The sequence below is a fragment of the Salvelinus sp. IW2-2015 genome, linkage group LG2 (assembly GCF_002910315.2).
Source record: "Salvelinus sp. IW2-2015 linkage group LG2, ASM291031v2, whole genome shotgun sequence".
In the NCBI taxonomy this organism is placed as follows: Eukaryota; Metazoa; Chordata; class Actinopteri; order Salmoniformes; family Salmonidae; genus Salvelinus; species Salvelinus sp. IW2-2015.
The window spans coordinates 2,288,368-2,305,715 of NC_036839.1; the positions used below are offsets into that span (position 1 = coordinate 2,288,368).

The following is a 17,348-nucleotide window of genomic DNA, read 5'->3' on the forward strand; positions in this document are numbered from 1 at the left end:
ACATCAGCCAGGAAGCATAGGAACTGAGAAGTGGTCTGTGGTCACCACCTGCAGAATCACTCCTTTATTGGGGGTGTCTTGCTAATTGCCTATAATTTCCACCTTTTGTCTATTCCATTTGCACAACAGCATGTGAGATTTATTGTCAATCAGTGTTGCTTCCTAAGTGGACAGTTTGATTTCACAGAAGTGTGATTGACTTGGAGTTACATTGTGTTGTTTAAGTGTTCCCTTTATTTTTTTGAGCAGTGTAGCACAGTTGGTGAAGAGTCCATAAAACAGCAGCAATCCTCTCCGGCGCCAATATCCCTGTCCTCTTATCTCGGTGGGTGATGAATTGAGATTGTGTCATCTATTAATCTGTTGGGGCAGTACGCAAAATAGAGGGAGTCTAGGGTGGCTGGGATGGTGGAGTTAATGTGTGCCATAACCACCCTGTCAAAGCACTTCATGAATACAGAAGAGAGCTACAGGGTGGTAGTATTTGTGGCATGAAGCCTTAGAGTTCTTAGGAACCGGAATGATTGTGGTCATTTTAAAAACATGAGGGGATTACAGAATAGGACAAGAAGAGATTGAAAAATGACCATGAATATGCCTACCAGCTGTTCTGCGCATGATCTAAAAACACGCCCTGGAATACCATCGGGACCCGCGGACTAGCAGGTGTTGACCTGATTAAAGACCCTTCTCACGTCGGACTCGGAGACCGAGATCACCCAGTCCTCTGGGTTGGTGACGGCCCTCACACGCAGCTCGATGTTGTAGTAAGGAAATCAGAAAATTGAAATAAATGCATTCGGCCCTAATCTATATATTTCACATGACTGGAAATATAGATATGCATCTGTTGGTAACAGATACCTGTGGATCAGAAAACCAGTCAGTATGTGGTGACCACCATTTGCCTCATGCAGAGCATCACAACTCCTTCGCATTGAGTTGATGAGGCTGTTGATTGTGGCCTGTGGAATGTTGTCCCACTCTTCAATGGCTGTGCGAATTTCCTGGATATGGGCGGGAACATGTTGTCGTACACGTCAAACCAGAGCATCTCAAACATGCTCAATGCGTGACATGTCTGGTGAGTATGCGGGCCATGTCCGGTGAGTATGCAGGCCATTTTCAGCTTTCAGGAATAGTGTACAGATCCTTGTGACATGGGGCTGTGCATTATCATGCTGAAACATGAGGTGATGGCGGTGGTTGAATGGCACAACAATGGGCCTCAAGATCTTGTCACGGTATCGCTGTGCATTCAAATTGCCATCGGTAAAATGCAAATGTGTTTGTTGTCCATAGCTTATGCCTTGCCCATACCATAACCCCACTGCCACCATGGGGCACTCTGTTCACACCGTTAACATAAGCAAACCGTGCTCCCACACAATGCCATTTACATGGTCTGCGGTTGAGAGGCCGGATGGACCTACTGCCAAATTCTCTAAAACGACATTGGAGGCGGCTTACGGTAGATCATTCAATTTCCTGGCAACAGCTGTTGTGGACTTTCCTGCAATCAGCATGCCAACTGCAAGCTCCCTCAAAATTTGAAACATCTGTGGCATTGTGTTGTGTGACAAAACTGCCCATTTTAGAGTGGCCTTTTATTTTCCCCAGCGCAAGGTGCACCTGTGTAACAATCATGCTGTTTAGCTTCTTGATATGTCACAACTGTCAGGTGGATGGATTATCTTGGCAAAGGAGAAATGCTCACTAAACAGGGACATAAACAAATTTGTGCACAAAATTTGAGAGGAAAACATTTACGTATGGAACATTTCTGGGATATTTTATTTCAGCTCATGAAACATGGGACCAACAGTTAACATGCTGCATTAATATTTTTGTCCAGTATTTAAATTAACACATGAACTAACTGCTGGATTAGTCAGCATAGACCTCACAGACTTACGCATGTCCATGGACCAGGGTTCAGTAGATGGACACTATAAAAGGAACATTTTCCTTTCGCCTCAAGTGGGGTGCGAATTCGGGTACACGATCACACCCTCTCCCCTTGATGCTTTACCTTTATAACAGCATTATATCCTATATTTAACTAAGTGACATCCTAAAGAAAATCCATCGTCCCTCAGTCTTTTCTACTCAGTGTCAATACCTACACTCTCAACCTCACAAACATCAACAGTGGGGTGGAAGAGGGAAAGATCCTAGTATATAATAATCCTAATGGGTTAACCAGTGTGACATACTAATCTCGATTAAGAATAGTCTCTTTCACATCTTCCATCTGCACTTTCCTCTAAAACGTAGTTTATTGCTTCCAAATATAACCACAGGGCACCGACACCATCTATTTATACCGATTAGTGACTATCCATGGAGGATATTTCAAATGCATCCTGTTCAGATATAAAACAACTTAGTTCGTTCATTTATGGCTATAAATACTCAATTGAAAGCCTATGCTGACGTCTGGGATGACATGAAATAAGCACAATTGGTGTCAGAAGTCGATCCGTCACATCTTCTCTCTGACCTACCTATCACATAATTGTCGAGGCGCTATGACAACGCCTGCTGTTTCACCTGCATCTAATTCTGGTGTCAGACAACGGCCATTGAAAGACAAATCTACTCTCCTGCTTAGAGATTGCTGTTCAATCGAGTTAAACTGATATTGATTTTTCTTTAACAAAAGTACTGTGTTGCCGTCCAAGGACTAAAGTGCCGAAGCAGAAGAACAATTAATGTAATAGACACCCAATTGTTTCTTATTCTCTCTCTCCCTCGGTTCACCCTTTGTATTGATACTAATGCACCAAAGAAAGAGGAAACCTATTTAGAAGGGTCTTTGCTGAAAGGGGCAATCTGCAATTCAAACACTTGCAAATCAGTCATCGTTTTGGGAAACAGCTGGGTGATGGGGCTGGAGATATGTAACTACTCAAATTCATAGGTCAGCGCTATGGATGGAAGGACTGGCTATCCATGAGATCAAAATTATAGTTTTAACCATGTTTTGAGGCAATATAGTGTTTGTTAACAATTGCATTATTTACAAACATAGGAGTGAAACATGCTTAAATTGTGGGTTCTGATGGGGTTACACAAAGCACGAGGCATAAGTTATATTTATATATATATTTATAAGTTATATTTTTAAAGTAGCAATGGCTATATATCATGAAGTACAAAAAATAAATGTAGTAATGACATTGTCGCAATTACAATTGACATAATTTAAATGGCATTTGAAAAATCAACAATTCAACATGTTGTTAATTGCCTTGACGAAGGTCTATCTTGCATTTGTTCGTCATTATTTTGTTTGTACAGTGCATTCGGAAAGTATTCAGAACCCTTGACCTTTTCCACATTTATTCTAAAATGGATTAAATAGTTTGTTCCTCCCCTCATCAATCTACACACAAAACCCAATAAGTTTTTTACAAACGTTTGCAAATGTATTAAAAATGTAAAACTGAAATACCACATTTACATAAGTATTCAGCCACTTTACTACGTACTTTGTTGAAGCACCTTTGGCAACAATTACAGCCTGGAGTCCTCTTGGGTAATGCTACAAGCTTGGCACACCTGTATTTGTAGAGTTTCCCCCATTCTTCTCTGAAGATCCACTCAAGTTCTGTAGGTTGGATGGGGTGAATCGCTACACAGCTATTTTCAGGTCTTTCGAGAGTTGTTCGATCAGGTTCAAGTCCGGACTCTGGCTGGGCCACTCAATGATATTCAGAGACTTGTCCCGAAGCCAATTGTTGTCTTGGCCGGATGCTTAGGGTCATTGTCCTGTTGGAAGGTGAACCTTTGCCCCAGTCTCTGGAGCAGGTTTTCATCAAGGATCTCTCTGTACTATGCTCCATTCATCTTGACTAGTCTCCCAGTCACTGCCGCTGAAAAAAATTCCCACAACATGCTGCCATCACCACGCTTAACTGTTGGGATGGTGTCAGGTTTCCTCCAGACCAGACGCTTGGCATTCAGGCCAAATAGTTCAATCTTGATTTCATCAGACCAGAGAATCTAGTTTCTCATGATCAGAGTCCTTTAGGTGCCTTTTGGCAAACTCCAAGCGGACTGACATATGCCTTTTACTTATTGGCTTCCGTCTGGCCACTCTACCATGGGTGTCCTTCTGGAAGGTTCTTCAATCTCCACAGAGGAACTCTACAGCTCTGTCAGAGTGACCATCGGGTCACCTCCCTGACCAAGGCCCTTCTCCCCCCGATTATTAATTTTGTCGGGGTGGCCAGCTCGATAAAGAGTCTTGGTGGTTCCAAACTTCTTCCATTTAAGAACGATGGAGGCCACTGTTCTTGGGGGCCTTCGATGCTGCAGAAATGTTTTGGTACCCTTCCCCAGATCTGAGCAACGACACAATCCTGTCTGAGCTCTACAGACAATTCCTTCAAAATCATGCCATGGTTTTTCTCTGACATCCATTGTCAACTGTGGGACCTTATATAGACAGCTGTGTGCTTTTCTAAATCATATCCCATCAATTGGGATATACCACAGGTGTACTCCAATCAAGTTGTAGAAACATCAAGTTTGAACAAAGATATACTTGAGCTCAATTTCGAGTCTTATAGCAAAGGCTCTGAATTCTTATGTAAATCTGGCATTTAAAAAAAAATATATATATATAAATTAGTTTTCGCTTTGTCATTATGGGTTATTGTGTGTAGATGAATGAGGAAAACACTTTATTTAATCAATTTCAGAATAAGGCTGTAACAAAATGTGGAAAAAAGTGAAAGGGTCACAAAGTTTGGACGCACCTAATTCAAGGCTTTTTCTTTATTTGTATTATTTTCTACATTGTAGAACAACAGCGAAGGCCGTACATACCTACACGTACGCTACGGTCACAAGACGCAGGCCTCCTAATTGTCCCTAGAATTTCTAAGCGAACAGCTGGAGGCAGGGCTTTCTCCTATAGAGCTCCATTTTTATGGAATGGTCTGCCTACCCATGTGAGAGACGCAGACTCGGTCTCAACCTTTAAGTCTTTACTGAAGACTCATCTCTTCAGTGGGTCATATGAATTGAGTGTAGTCTGGCCCAGGAGTGTGAAGGTGAACGGAATGGCTCTTGGAGCAACGAACCGCCCTTGCTGTCTCTGCCTGGCCGGTTCCCCTCTCTCCACTGGGATTCTCTGCCTCTAGCCCTATTACAGGGGCTGAGTCACTGGCTTACTGGTGCTCTTCCATGCCGTCCCTAGGAGGGGTGCGTCACTTGAGTGGGTTGAGTCACTGACGTGATCTTCCTGTCTGGGTTGGCGCCCCCCCCCTCCCTTAGGTTGTGCCGTGGCGGAGATCTTTGTGGGCTATACTCGGCCTTGTCTCAGGATGGTAAGTTGGTGGTTGAAGATATCCCTCTAGTGTGTGGGGGGCTGTGCTTTGGCAAAGTGGTGGGGTTATATCTTTCCTGTTTGGCCCTGTCCGGGGGTATCAGCGGATGGGCCACAGTGTCTCCTGACCCCTCCTGTCTCAGCCACCAGTATTTATGCTGCAGTAGTTTGTGTGTCGGGGGGCTAGGGTCAGTTGTTATATCTGGAGTACTTCTCCTGTCTTATCCTTTGTCCTGTGTGAATTTAAGTATGCTCTCTCTAATTCTCTCTTTCTTTCTCTCTCTCGGAGGACCTGAGCCCTAGGACCATGCCTCAGGACTACCTGGCATGATGACTCCTTGGCCGTGCTGCTACCGTTCCCAGACCTGCTGTTTTCAACTCTCTAGAGACAGCAGGAGCGCGTAGAGATACTCTTAATGATCGGCTATGAAAAGCCAACTGACATTTACTCCTGAGGTGCTGACTTGCTGCACCCTCGACAACTACTGTGATTATTATTATTTGACCATGCTGGTCATTTATGAACATTTTAACATCTTGGCCGTGTTCTGTTTTAATCTCCACCCGGCACAGCCAGAAGGACTGGCCACCCCTCATAGCCTGGTTCCTCTCTAGGTTTCTTCCTAGGTTTTGGCCTTTCTAGGGAGTTTTTCCTAGCCACCGTAGCTTCTACACCTGCATTGCTTGCTGTTTGGGGTTTTAGGCTGGGTTTCTGTACAGCACTTTGAGATATCAGCTGATGTAAGGGCTATATAAATAAATTTGATTTGATTGAATGTAGTAACCAAAAAAAAGTGTTATTTATATACAATATATTTTATATTTGAGATTCTTCAAATAGCCACCCTTTGCCTTAATGACAGCTTTGCACAATCTTGGCATTCTCTTAACCATGGGCTCCCGAGTGGCGCAGCACTCTAAGGCATTCCATCTCAACGCAAGAGGCGTCACTACAGTCCCTGGTTTGATACCAGGCTGTATCACATCCGGTCGTGATTGGGAGTACCACAGGGAGGCGCACAATTGGCCCAGCGTCGTCCGGATTTAGCTGGAGTAGGCAGTCATTGTAAATAAGAATTTGTTCTTAACTGACTTGCCTAGTTAAATAAAGGTTCAATAAAAACATTTAAATGAGGTAGTAACCTGGAATGCATTTCAATTAACAGGTGAGCCTCCTTAAAAGTAAAACTTCTGGAATTTCTTTGTTGTGTTGTGAAAAGGTAGGGTGGTAAAAGATCAAGTCCATATTATGGAAAGAACAGCTCAAATAAGCAAAGAGAAACAACAGTCCATCATTACTTTAAGACATGAGGTCAGTCAATACTTTCAAGAACTTCGAAAGTTTCTTCAAGTGCAGTCGCAAAAACCATAAAGCGCTATGATGAAACTTGCTCTCATGAGGACCGCCAAAGGAATGGAAGACCCAGAGTAAGCTCTGCTGCAGAGGATAAGTTCATTAGTTACCAGACTCAGAAATTTCAGCCCAAATAAATGCTTCAGAGTTCAACTAACAAACACATCTCAACATCAACTGTTCAGAGGAGACTGTAAATCAGGCCTTCATGGTCAAATTGCAGGAAATAAACCACAACTAAAGGACACCAATAAGAAGAGACTTGCTTGGGCAAAGAAACACGAGCAACAGATATTAGACCGGTGGAAATCTGTCCTTTGGTCTGGAATCTAAATTGGGGATTTTTGGTTCCAACCACTGTGTCTTCATGACACGTGGTGTGGGTGAACGGAAGATCACTGCATGTATATTTCCAACCGCAAAGCATGGAGGTGTTATGGTGTGGGGATGCTTTGCTGGTGACACGGTCTGTGATTTATTTAGAATAAAGCTACACTTCAATCTACAGTGATACGCCATCCCATCAGGTCTGGGCTCATTTGTTTTTCAAGAGGACAATGACCCAACACACCTCCAGGCTGTGTAAGGGCTATTTACCAAGAAGGAGAGTGATGGAATGCTGCATCAGATGAGCTGGCCTCCACAATCCCTCGACCTCAAACAAATTGAGATGGTTTGGATGAGTCCGACCGCAGAGTGAAGGAAAAGCAGCCAACAAGTGCTCAGCATATGCGGAAAGCATTGCAGGTGATGTTGGTTGAGAGAATGCCAAGAGTGTGCAAAGCTGTCATTAAGGCAACGGGTGGCTATTGATGAATCTCAAATATATTTTGATTTGCTTAACACTTTTTGGGTTACTACAAGATCATATCACATTTATATATGTCACATGTGCCGAATACAGCCGGTGTAGACCTTACAGTGAAATGCTTACTTACTAACTTTTAACCAACAATGCAGTTAAGAAAAATAACTAAAACAATGAAATAAAAGTAACAAATAATAGCAGTAAAATAACTATAGGGAGACTATATACAGGGGGTGCAGGTACAGAGTCAGTGTGCAGGGTCACCGGTTAGTCGAGGTAATTGAGGAAAAATGTACATGTAGAAAGAGTTATTAAAGTGACTATACAAATTGTCTGGGAAGCCATTTGATTAGATGTTCAGGAGTCTTATGGCTTAGGTGTAGAAGCTGTTTAGAAGCCACTTGGACCTAAACGTAGCGCTCCTGTACAGCTTGCCGTGCGGTAGCAGAGAGAACAGTCTATGACTAGGGTGGCAGGAATCTTTGACAGTTTTTAGGGCCTTCCTCTGACACTGCCTGGTATAGAGGTCATGGCAGGAAGCTTGGCCCCAGTGGTGTACTGGGCCATTCGCGCTCTGCAGTTCATTGCGGTTGGAGGCCGAACAGTTGCCATACCTGGCAGTGATGCAACCCATCAGGATGCTCTCGATGGTTCAGCTGTTGATTCCATATGTGTTATTTCATAGTTTTGATGTCTTCACGATTATTCTACAGTTGTGGCCAAAAGTTTTGAGAATTACACAAATATTAATTTCCACAAAATGTGCTGCTTCAGTGTTTTTAGATATTTTTCTCAGATGTTACTATGGAATACCGAAGTATAATTACAAACATTTCATAAGTGTCAAAGGCTTTTATTGACAATTACATGAAGTTGATGCAGAGTCAATATTTGCAGTGTTCACCCTTCTTTTTCAAACCCTCCGCAATCTGCCCTGGCATGCTGTCAATTAACTTCTGGGCCACATCCTGACTGATGGCAGCCCATTCTTGCATAATCAATGCTTGGAGTTTGTCAGAATTTGTGGGTTTTAGTTTCTCCACCCGCCTCTTGAGGATTGACCACAAGTTCTCAATGAGATTAAGGTCTGGGGAGTTTCCTGGCCATGGACCCAAAATATCTATGTTTTGTTCCCCGAGCCACTTAGTTATCACTTTTGCCGTATGGCAAGGTGCTCCATCATGCTGGAAAAGGAACTGTTAATCACCAAACTGTTCCTGGATGGTTGGGAGAAGTTGCTCTCTGAGGATGTGTTGGTATCCATTATTTATTCATGGCTGTGTTCTTAGTCAAAATTGTGAGTGAGCCCACTCCCTTGGCTGAGAAGCAACCCCACACATGGTCTCAGGATGCTTTACTGTTGGCATGACACAGGACTGATGGTAGCGCTCACCTTGTCTTCTCCGGACAAGCTTTTTTCCGGATGCCCCAAACAATCTCATCAGAGATAATGACTTTACCCCAGTCTCAGCAGTCCAAACCCTGTACCTTTTGCAGAATATCATTCTGTCCCTGATGTTTTTCCTGGAGAGAAGTGGCATCTTTGCTGCCCTTCTTGACACCAGGTCATTCTACAAAAGTCTTTGCCTCACTGTGCGTGCAGATGCACTCACACCTGCCTGCTGCCATTCCTGAGCAAGCTCTGTACTGGTGGTGCCCCGATCCCGCAGCTGAATCAACTTTAGGAGAGGGTCCTGGCGCTTGCAGTACTTTCTTGGGTGCCCTGAAGCTTTCTTCACAACAATTGAACCGCTCTCCTTGAAGTTCTTGATGGTCAGATAAATGATTGATTTAGGTGCAATCATCCTTGCCTGTGATTGCAATCATCCTTGCCTGTGAAGCCCTTTTTGTGCTAAGCAATGATAACAGCACGTGTTTCCTTGCAGGTGACCATGGCTGACAGAGGAAGAACAATGAATCCAAGCACCACCCTCCTTTTGAAGCTCCCAGTCTGTTATTCGAACTCAATCAGCATGACAGAGTGATCTCCAGCCTTGTCCTCGTCAACACTCACACCTGTGTTAACAAGAGAATCACTGACATGATGTCAGCTGGTCCTTTTGTGGCAGGGCTGAAATGCAGTGGAAATGTTTTTTGGGGATTCAGTTAATTTGCATGGCAAAGAGGGACTTGGCAACTAATTGCAATTCATCTGATCACTCTCCATAACATTCTGGAGTATATGCAAATTGACATCATACAAACTGAGGCTGTGTCATTCTCAAAACTTTTGGCCATGACTGTAAAATGTAAAAATTATTTTGAAAAGATAAGAAAAACCCTTGAATGAGTAGGTGTTCAAAAGCTTTTGACCGGTAGTTTAGTGTAGTGTATATATACGTTTGGGGTCACTTAGAAATAGACTGACGAGTTTCAGAATTAAGTTCTTTGTTTCTGGCCATTTTGAGCCTGTAATCGAACCCACAAATGCTGATGCTCCAGATACTCAACTAGTCTAAAGGCCAGATTTACTGCTTCTTTAATAAAAACAGTTTTCAACTGAGCTAACATAATTGCAAAAGGGTTTTCTAAAGATCAAGTAGCCGTTTAAAATACTAAACTTGGATTAACTAACACAACTTGCCATTGGAACACAGGAGTGATGGTTGCTGATAATGGGCCTCTGTAGGCCTATTCAATTTTCCATAATAAATCTGCCGTTTCCAGCTACAATAGTCATGAACAATGTCTACACTGTATTTCTGATCAATTTTATGTTATTTTAATGGACAAAAAAATTGTCTTCTCTTTCAAAAACAAGGACATTGCTAAGTGACACCAAACCTTTGAACGGTAGAACATATATGTGTGTGTATGTATGTATGTACAGTTGAAGTCGGAAGATTACATACACTTTGGTTGGAGTCATTAAAACTCCTTTTTCAACCACTCCACAAATGTCTAATTAATAAACTATAGTTTTGGCAAGTCGGTTAGGACATCTACTTCGTGCATGACAAGTCATTTTTCCAACAATTGCTTACAGATTATTTCTCTTATAACTCAGTGTATCACAATTCCAGTGGGTCAGAAGTTTACATACACTGAGCTGACTGTGCCTTTAAACAGCTTGGAAAATTCCAGAAAATTATGTCATGGCTTTAGAAGATTCTGATAGGCTGATTGACATCATTTGAAACAATTGGAGGTGTACCTGTGGATGTATTTCAAGGCCTACCTTCATACTCAGTGCCTCTTTGCTTGACATCATGGGAAAATCAAAAGAAATCAGCCAAGACCTCAGAAAAAATGGTAGACCTCCACAATTCCGGCTCATCCTTGGGAGCAATTTCCAAATGCCTGAAGGTACCACATGCATCTGTACAAACAATAGTAGGCAAGTATAAACACCATTGGACCATGCAGCCGTCATACCGCTCAGGAAGGAGACGCGTTCTGTCTCCTAGAGATGAACGTACGTTGGTGCGAAAAGTGCAAATCAATCCCAGAACAACAGCAAAGGACCTTGCGAAGATGCTGGAGGAAACAGGTACAAAAGTATCTATATCCACAGCAAAACAAGTCCTATATCGACATAACCTGAAAGGCCGCTCAGCAAGGAAGAAGCCACTGCTCCAAACCCGCCATATAAAAAGCCAGACTACGGATTGCAACTGCACATGGGGACAAAGATCTAACTTTTTGGAGAAATGTCATCTGGTCTGATTAAACAAAAATAGAACTGTTTGCCCATAATGACCATCGTTATGTTTGGAGGAAAAAGGGGGAGGCTTGCAAGCCGAAGAACACCATCCCAACCGTGAAGCACAGGGGTGGCAGCATCATGTTGTGGGTGTGCTTTGCTGCAAGAGGGACTGGTGCACTTCACAAAATAAATGGCATCATGAGGTGGGAAAATTGTGGATATATTGAAGCAACATCTCAAGACATCAGTCAGGAAGTTAAACCTCGGTCGCAAATGGGTCTTCAAACTGGACAATGACCCCAAGCATACTTCCAAAGTTGTGGCAAAATGGCTTAAGGACAAAAAGTCCTGGTATTGGAGTGATCATCACAAAGCCCTGACCTCAATCCTATAGAACATTTGTGGGCAGAACTGAAAAAGTGTGTGCGAACAAGGAGGCCTACAAACCTGACTCAGTTACACCAGCTCTGTCAGGAGGAATGGGCCAAAATTCACCCAACTTATTGTGGGAAGCTTGTGGAAGGCTACTCGAAACATTTGACCCAAGAAAAACAATTTAAAGGCAATGCTACCAAATACTAATTGAGTGTATGTAAACTTCTGACCCATTGGGAATGTGATGAAAGAAATAAAAGCTGAAATAAATAATTCTCTACTATTATTCTGACATTTCATTCTTAAAATAAAGTGGTGATCCTAACTGACCTAAGACAGGGAATTTTTACGAGGATTAAATGCATTTGTCTAAGGTTTATGTAAACTTCCGACTTCAACTGTGTATCATATTAATGCAAAAGCAGCTTTATGCTGAGAGCCTAGTGTTTCTTCTACTATTACTTGAGCGAGACGCCCTGGCCTGATCCCAGACCTGTTTGTTTGGGCTAAACAGCAGATTTGGGATCTGGCGAAGGAGGATGGTCTACGGTAGTTAAGCTCAACTGGTTTTGCCTCGGGACCCAAATTGAACCAGGGGTTCTCAGTCGCCGACCCCTTAACTATACTGAAGAAAAATTATTCAGAGATCAGTTTAATGTTTAATGTATTTGGCTAAGTTGTATGTAAACTTCCGACATCAACTGTGTGTGTGTGTGCACGCACACATAGATATATATATACACACACATCACATATACATATATCCACACACACATAATTATGATCCGGTGTAGATATGTCTTACTTTTCAAGGGAGAGAGAGAGGAGAGAACGGGTGGGCGGGCGGCTGTGTAAACGAGCTGGACAGCCGGTTTGGTGGGGTGTGAGACAGACCAAAGAGGGGCGGGGCGGTGCCCGTTTGAGTTAAGGATAGTGAATTGGAAGACCGGCTGTTGTACCTGTGTGCTTGTCCCGCTTATGCCTTAGGGGTCTGAGTCTGACTAGGGCCTGCTCACGCTGGTTCATTAATATGGGGCCGGGGAAAACAATGCGGCCTGGGAGGGAGAAAGAAACTTTCACATGCATGGACACAGCAGGGTGACAGATTGGGAGAGATACACAATTGTCACACTGCAGCATAACAACTACTAAAACAATAGCACAACACACTGCACAATCACAAATACACAAGCCAAGGGGGAAAATCACAGGGCACAATACTGAAATTTGGGAAACACAATCATAGCAAGGACAAGGTCAGAGTACTGTCTTTCCATGCCTGTATTGTTTATGGCCCCACCCAGGTCACTGCACCCATCAACACAAACACCAACCACCAAACTTACACTAGCAAACACACACACCCTCCCCTTGTCACTAATCCCCATCCCCTACTCACTATTCCCTCCTAGTCGTTGATGTTTTGGCTTTTCTCCTCCCCAATCACACAAACACCTTCCACTCTCCCCTAATCTCCTATCCCCTAGACCCTATTCCCTACCCCGTTGTCCCCATCCCCTTCTATCCCATATTTCGTCCCTGGCTTCAGCCTTTTCTCCATCCCAAACACAAACCTAACCCTATACCCTATCCCCTATCGAATCCTTGCCCGTACCTCGTCCCTCCTCCAGCCGGTGTCGGCGGTTGATGCGCTGACGTTTCTCCTCCTGACGGATCTGGATGTGCTCCTCGATATTGACTCCTGGGGGAGGGGGGACAGGCACAGCTGAAACACACACCGCCCGCGGGAGAGAGAGAACCAGGTGGAGGAGAGACAGAGACAACACACAACGTGGATGAATGGAGGGAGGAGACGACGACATGGAGAAGCGATGCATCTTCACATAGGATAGAATGACGCAAACCCATTGCCTTGAAACTGACATGAGGTCAGTTTATTGTTTCATTAGCCTCGACATCCTAACAAAATCACGCTAAATTGTTAAACATTACTGATTTAGTCTGGAATCCTCCAATAGAGGCTCTTGGCCTGGTAAAAAAAAGCCCTATTAAAAATGATGGGTTGGTTGGTCTGATGATGTGATCCACTTACAAATACATTTCATACAAAACCCCTCATTGCAGATGAATACAAATGGACTAAATGTCCGGGGGTATCGTTGGACGGGGCCACAGTGTCTCCCGACCCCTCCTGTCTCAGCCTCCAGTATCAATGCTGCAGTAGTTTATGTGTCGGGGGGCTAGGGTCAGTCTGTTTTATCTGGAGTATTTCTCCTGTCTTATCCGGTGTCCTGTGTGAATTTAAGTATGCTCTCTCTAATTCTCTATTTCTCTCTCGGAGGACCTGAGCCCTAGGACCATGCCTCGGGACTACTTGGCCTGATGACTCCTTGCTGTCCCCAGTCCATCTGGCCATGCTGCTGCTCCAGTTTCAACTGTTCTGCCTGCGGCTATGGAACCCTGACCTGTTCACCGGATGTGCTACCTGTCCCAGACCTGCTGATACCCTGAATGATCAGCTATGAAAAGCCAACTGACATTTACTCCTGAGGTGCTGACCTGTTGCACCCTCGACAACCACAGTGATTAATATTATTTGACAATGCTGGTCATCTATGAACATTAACATCTTAGCCATGTTCTGTTATAATCTCCACCCGGCACAGCCATAAGCCTGGTTCCTCTCTAGGTTTCTTCCAAGGTTCTGGCCTTTCATGGGAGTTTTTCCTAGCCACAGTGCTTCTACACCTGCATTGCTTGCTGTTTCGGGTTTTAAGCTGGGTTTCTGTACAGCACTTTGAGATATCAGCTGATGTAAGAAGGGCTTTATAAATACATTTGATTGATTAAATGACGGCAATGCCAGACTGGATTGGTGAAGTGAAAAATTTGTGCAATATAGCGAGATTCAGTTTGAATTCTAAGGCTGCAGTTTCACCCCCCTTATCCTAGATCTAAGGGGCAGCATCGATCTTGAGCTTTGCATGAAGACAAACTAGACAGACATGCTACTAGCTAGCTAAAGTTGAAGTCGGAAGTTTACATACACTTAAGTTGGAGTCATTAAAACGTGTTTTTCAACCACTCCACAAATTTCTTGTTGACAAACTATAGTTTTGGCAAGTCAGTTAGGACATCTACTTTGTGCATGACAGAAAAAAAATTCAAACAACTGCTTACAGACAGATTATTTCACTGTATCACAATTCCAGTGGGTCAGAAGTTTACATACACTAAGTTGACTGTGCCTTTAAACAGCTTGGGAAATTCCAGAAAATTATGTCATGGCTACAGAAGCATCTGATAGGCTAATTGACATCATTTGAGTCAATTGGAAGTGTACCTGTGGATGTATTTCAAGGCATACCTTCAAACACAGTGCCTCTTTGCTTGACGCCATGGGAAAATCAAAAGAAATCAGCCAAAAACTCAGAAATAAAATGGTAGACCTCCACAAGTCTGGTTCATCCTTGGGAGCAATTTCCAAATACATGAAGGTACCACGTTCATCTGTACAAACAATAGTAAGCAAGTATAAACACCATGGGACCCCAAAGCCGTCATACCGCTCAGGAAGGAGACGCGTTCTGTCTCCTAGAGATGAACGTACTTTGGTGCAAAAAGTGCAAATCAATCCCAGAACTGCAGCAAAAGACCTCATGAAGATGCTGGAGGAAACAGGTACAAAAGTATCTATATCCACAGTAAAACAAGTCCTATATCGACATAACCTGAAAGGCCGCTCAGCAAGGAAGAAGCCACTGCTCCAAAACCGCCATATAAAAAGCCACACTAAGGTTTCTCAAGACATCAGTCAGGAAGTTAAAGCTTGGTCGCAAATGGGTCTTCAAAATGGACAATGACCCCCAAGCATACCTCCAAAATGGCTTAAGGACAACAAAGTCAAGGTGTTGTGAGTGGCCATCACAAAGCCCTGACATCAATCCTATAGAACATTTGTGGGCAGAACTGAAAAAGCGTGTGCGAACAAGGAGGCCTACAAACCTGACTCAGTTACACCAGCTCTGTCAGGAGGAATGGGACAAAATTCACCCAACTTATTGTGGGAAGCTTGTGGAATGCTACCAGAAATATTTGACCCAAGTTAATCAATTTAAAGGCAATGCTACCAAATACTAATTGAGTGTATATAAACTTCTGACCCACTGGGAATGTGATGAAAGAAATAAAAGCTGAAATAAATTAATTCTCTCTACTATTATTCTGACATTTCACATTCTTAAAATAAAGTGGTGATCCTAACTGACCTAAGACAGGGAATTTTTACTAGGATTAAATGTCAGGAATTGTGAAAAACTGAGTTTAAATGCATTTGGCTAAGGTGTATGTAAACTTCCGACTTCAACTGTGTATCATAATAATGCAAAATCAGCTTTATGCTGAGAGCCCAGTGTTTCTTCTACTATTACTTGAGCGAGACGCCCTGGCCTGATCCCAGACCTGTTTGTGTGTATGTTTGGGCTAAACAGCAGATTTGGGATTTGGTCTACGGTAGTTCATCTGAACTGGTTTTACCTCGGGACCCAAATTGAACCAGGTTGTCTCAGTCGCCGACCCTTTAACTATACTGAAGGAAAATAATTCAGAGAACAAATTATTTAATCACTTTTTATCTGGATTTAGTCGATTAACACTGAAAGGCCTGGCCTTTCAGGTTACAAGTACCGCTAGAGAACGTTGCCGGGCGTCCCCTTATCAACCCACAAGGTGTGCAAACATAAGCACCAATGCTTGCTAAATAGTGCATAATCTATTGTAAAAGATGAGTTGCATGAAGAAATATTTGTGGGAGATAAAATAAATAAATATATATATATATTAGAGGTCGACCGATTAATCAGAATCGACGATTTCAAGTTTTCATAACAATCGAAAAATCAGTATTTTGGGCGCCGATTTGCCGTTTTTTCTTTTTGTTGTTTTTTTACACCTTTATTTAATCTTTATTTAACTAGGCAAGTCAGTTAAGAACACATTCTTATTATCAATGACGGCCTAGGAACGTTCTGTCTCGTTCAGGGGCAGAACGACAGATTTTTAACATTGTCAGCTCGGGGGATCCATTCTTGCAACCTTACAGTTAACTAGTCCAATGCTCTAACACTGATTACATTGCACTCCACGAGGAGCCTGCCTGTTAGCGAATGCAGTAAGCTAAGCTAAGTTGCTAGCTAGCATTAAACTTATCTTATAAAAAACWATCAATCAATGACTGTCATTGCTCCAATGTGTACTTAACCATAAACATCAATGCCTTTAAAATCAATACACAAGTATATATTTTTAAACCTGCATATTTAYCTAAAAGAAATCCAGGTTAGCAGGCAATATTAACCAGGTSAAATTGTGTCATTTCTCTTGCGTTCATTGCACGCAGAGTCAGGGTATATGCAACAGTTTGGGCCGCCTGGCTCTTTGCGAACTAATTTGCCAGAATTTTACGTAATTATGACAACATTGAAGGTTGTGCAATGTAACAGGAATATTTAGACTCATGGATAAAATACCCATTAGATAAAATACGGAACGGAATAAACGTTTTGTTTTCGAGGTGATAGTTTCCGGATTAGTCAAAGGTATATGGTTTAGAGAGAAAGAGTCGACGCGTTATAATTCCTGTAATAACTTGCGGCTGAATTTGAAAGGGGTTCCTTCGTTATTTTACCGTTCATGTCTTCCATAGAGAATGTCTTGATCTACTTCAAATAAGGTCTGTGTTTCGTACAGGCTTAAACCGCCTCGACGTTTTGATACCCGTGTAAATCTCACTAGGATAAGGTCATGTTTGTCAACATATTTTCATAAATCCACTCTACAATTTTTTTTTATCTTCGCTTATATTTAG

The 17,348-nt window shown here is 42.8% G+C and overlaps 1 protein-coding gene across 22 annotated transcripts in view; it reads right to left on the minus strand.

The window, feature by feature from the left end:
* LOC111973092 (E3 ubiquitin-protein ligase MYCBP2) overlaps positions 1 to 17,348 on the minus strand; it is a 309,758-nt gene that overhangs the window by 185,182 nt on the left and 107,228 nt on the right. For 17 of the 22 annotated variants that reach the window (XM_024000430.1, XM_024000455.1, XM_070446590.1 and 14 more), the window contains exons 17-18: positions 13,137 to 13,247; positions 12,481 to 12,576 (exon numbers count right to left, since the gene is read on the minus strand). The exons of 1 other annotated variant lie outside the window; for it this stretch is intronic. In XM_024000430.1, coding sequence (XP_023856198.1) covers positions 12,481 to 12,576; positions 13,137 to 13,247 — 207 coding nt within the window. The remainder of the gene's footprint in view (positions 1 to 12,480; positions 12,577 to 13,136; positions 13,248 to 17,348) is intronic. 4 more of the 22 variants (XM_024000447.1, XM_024000338.1, XM_024000384.1 and 1 more) reach the window with 3 other exon arrangements.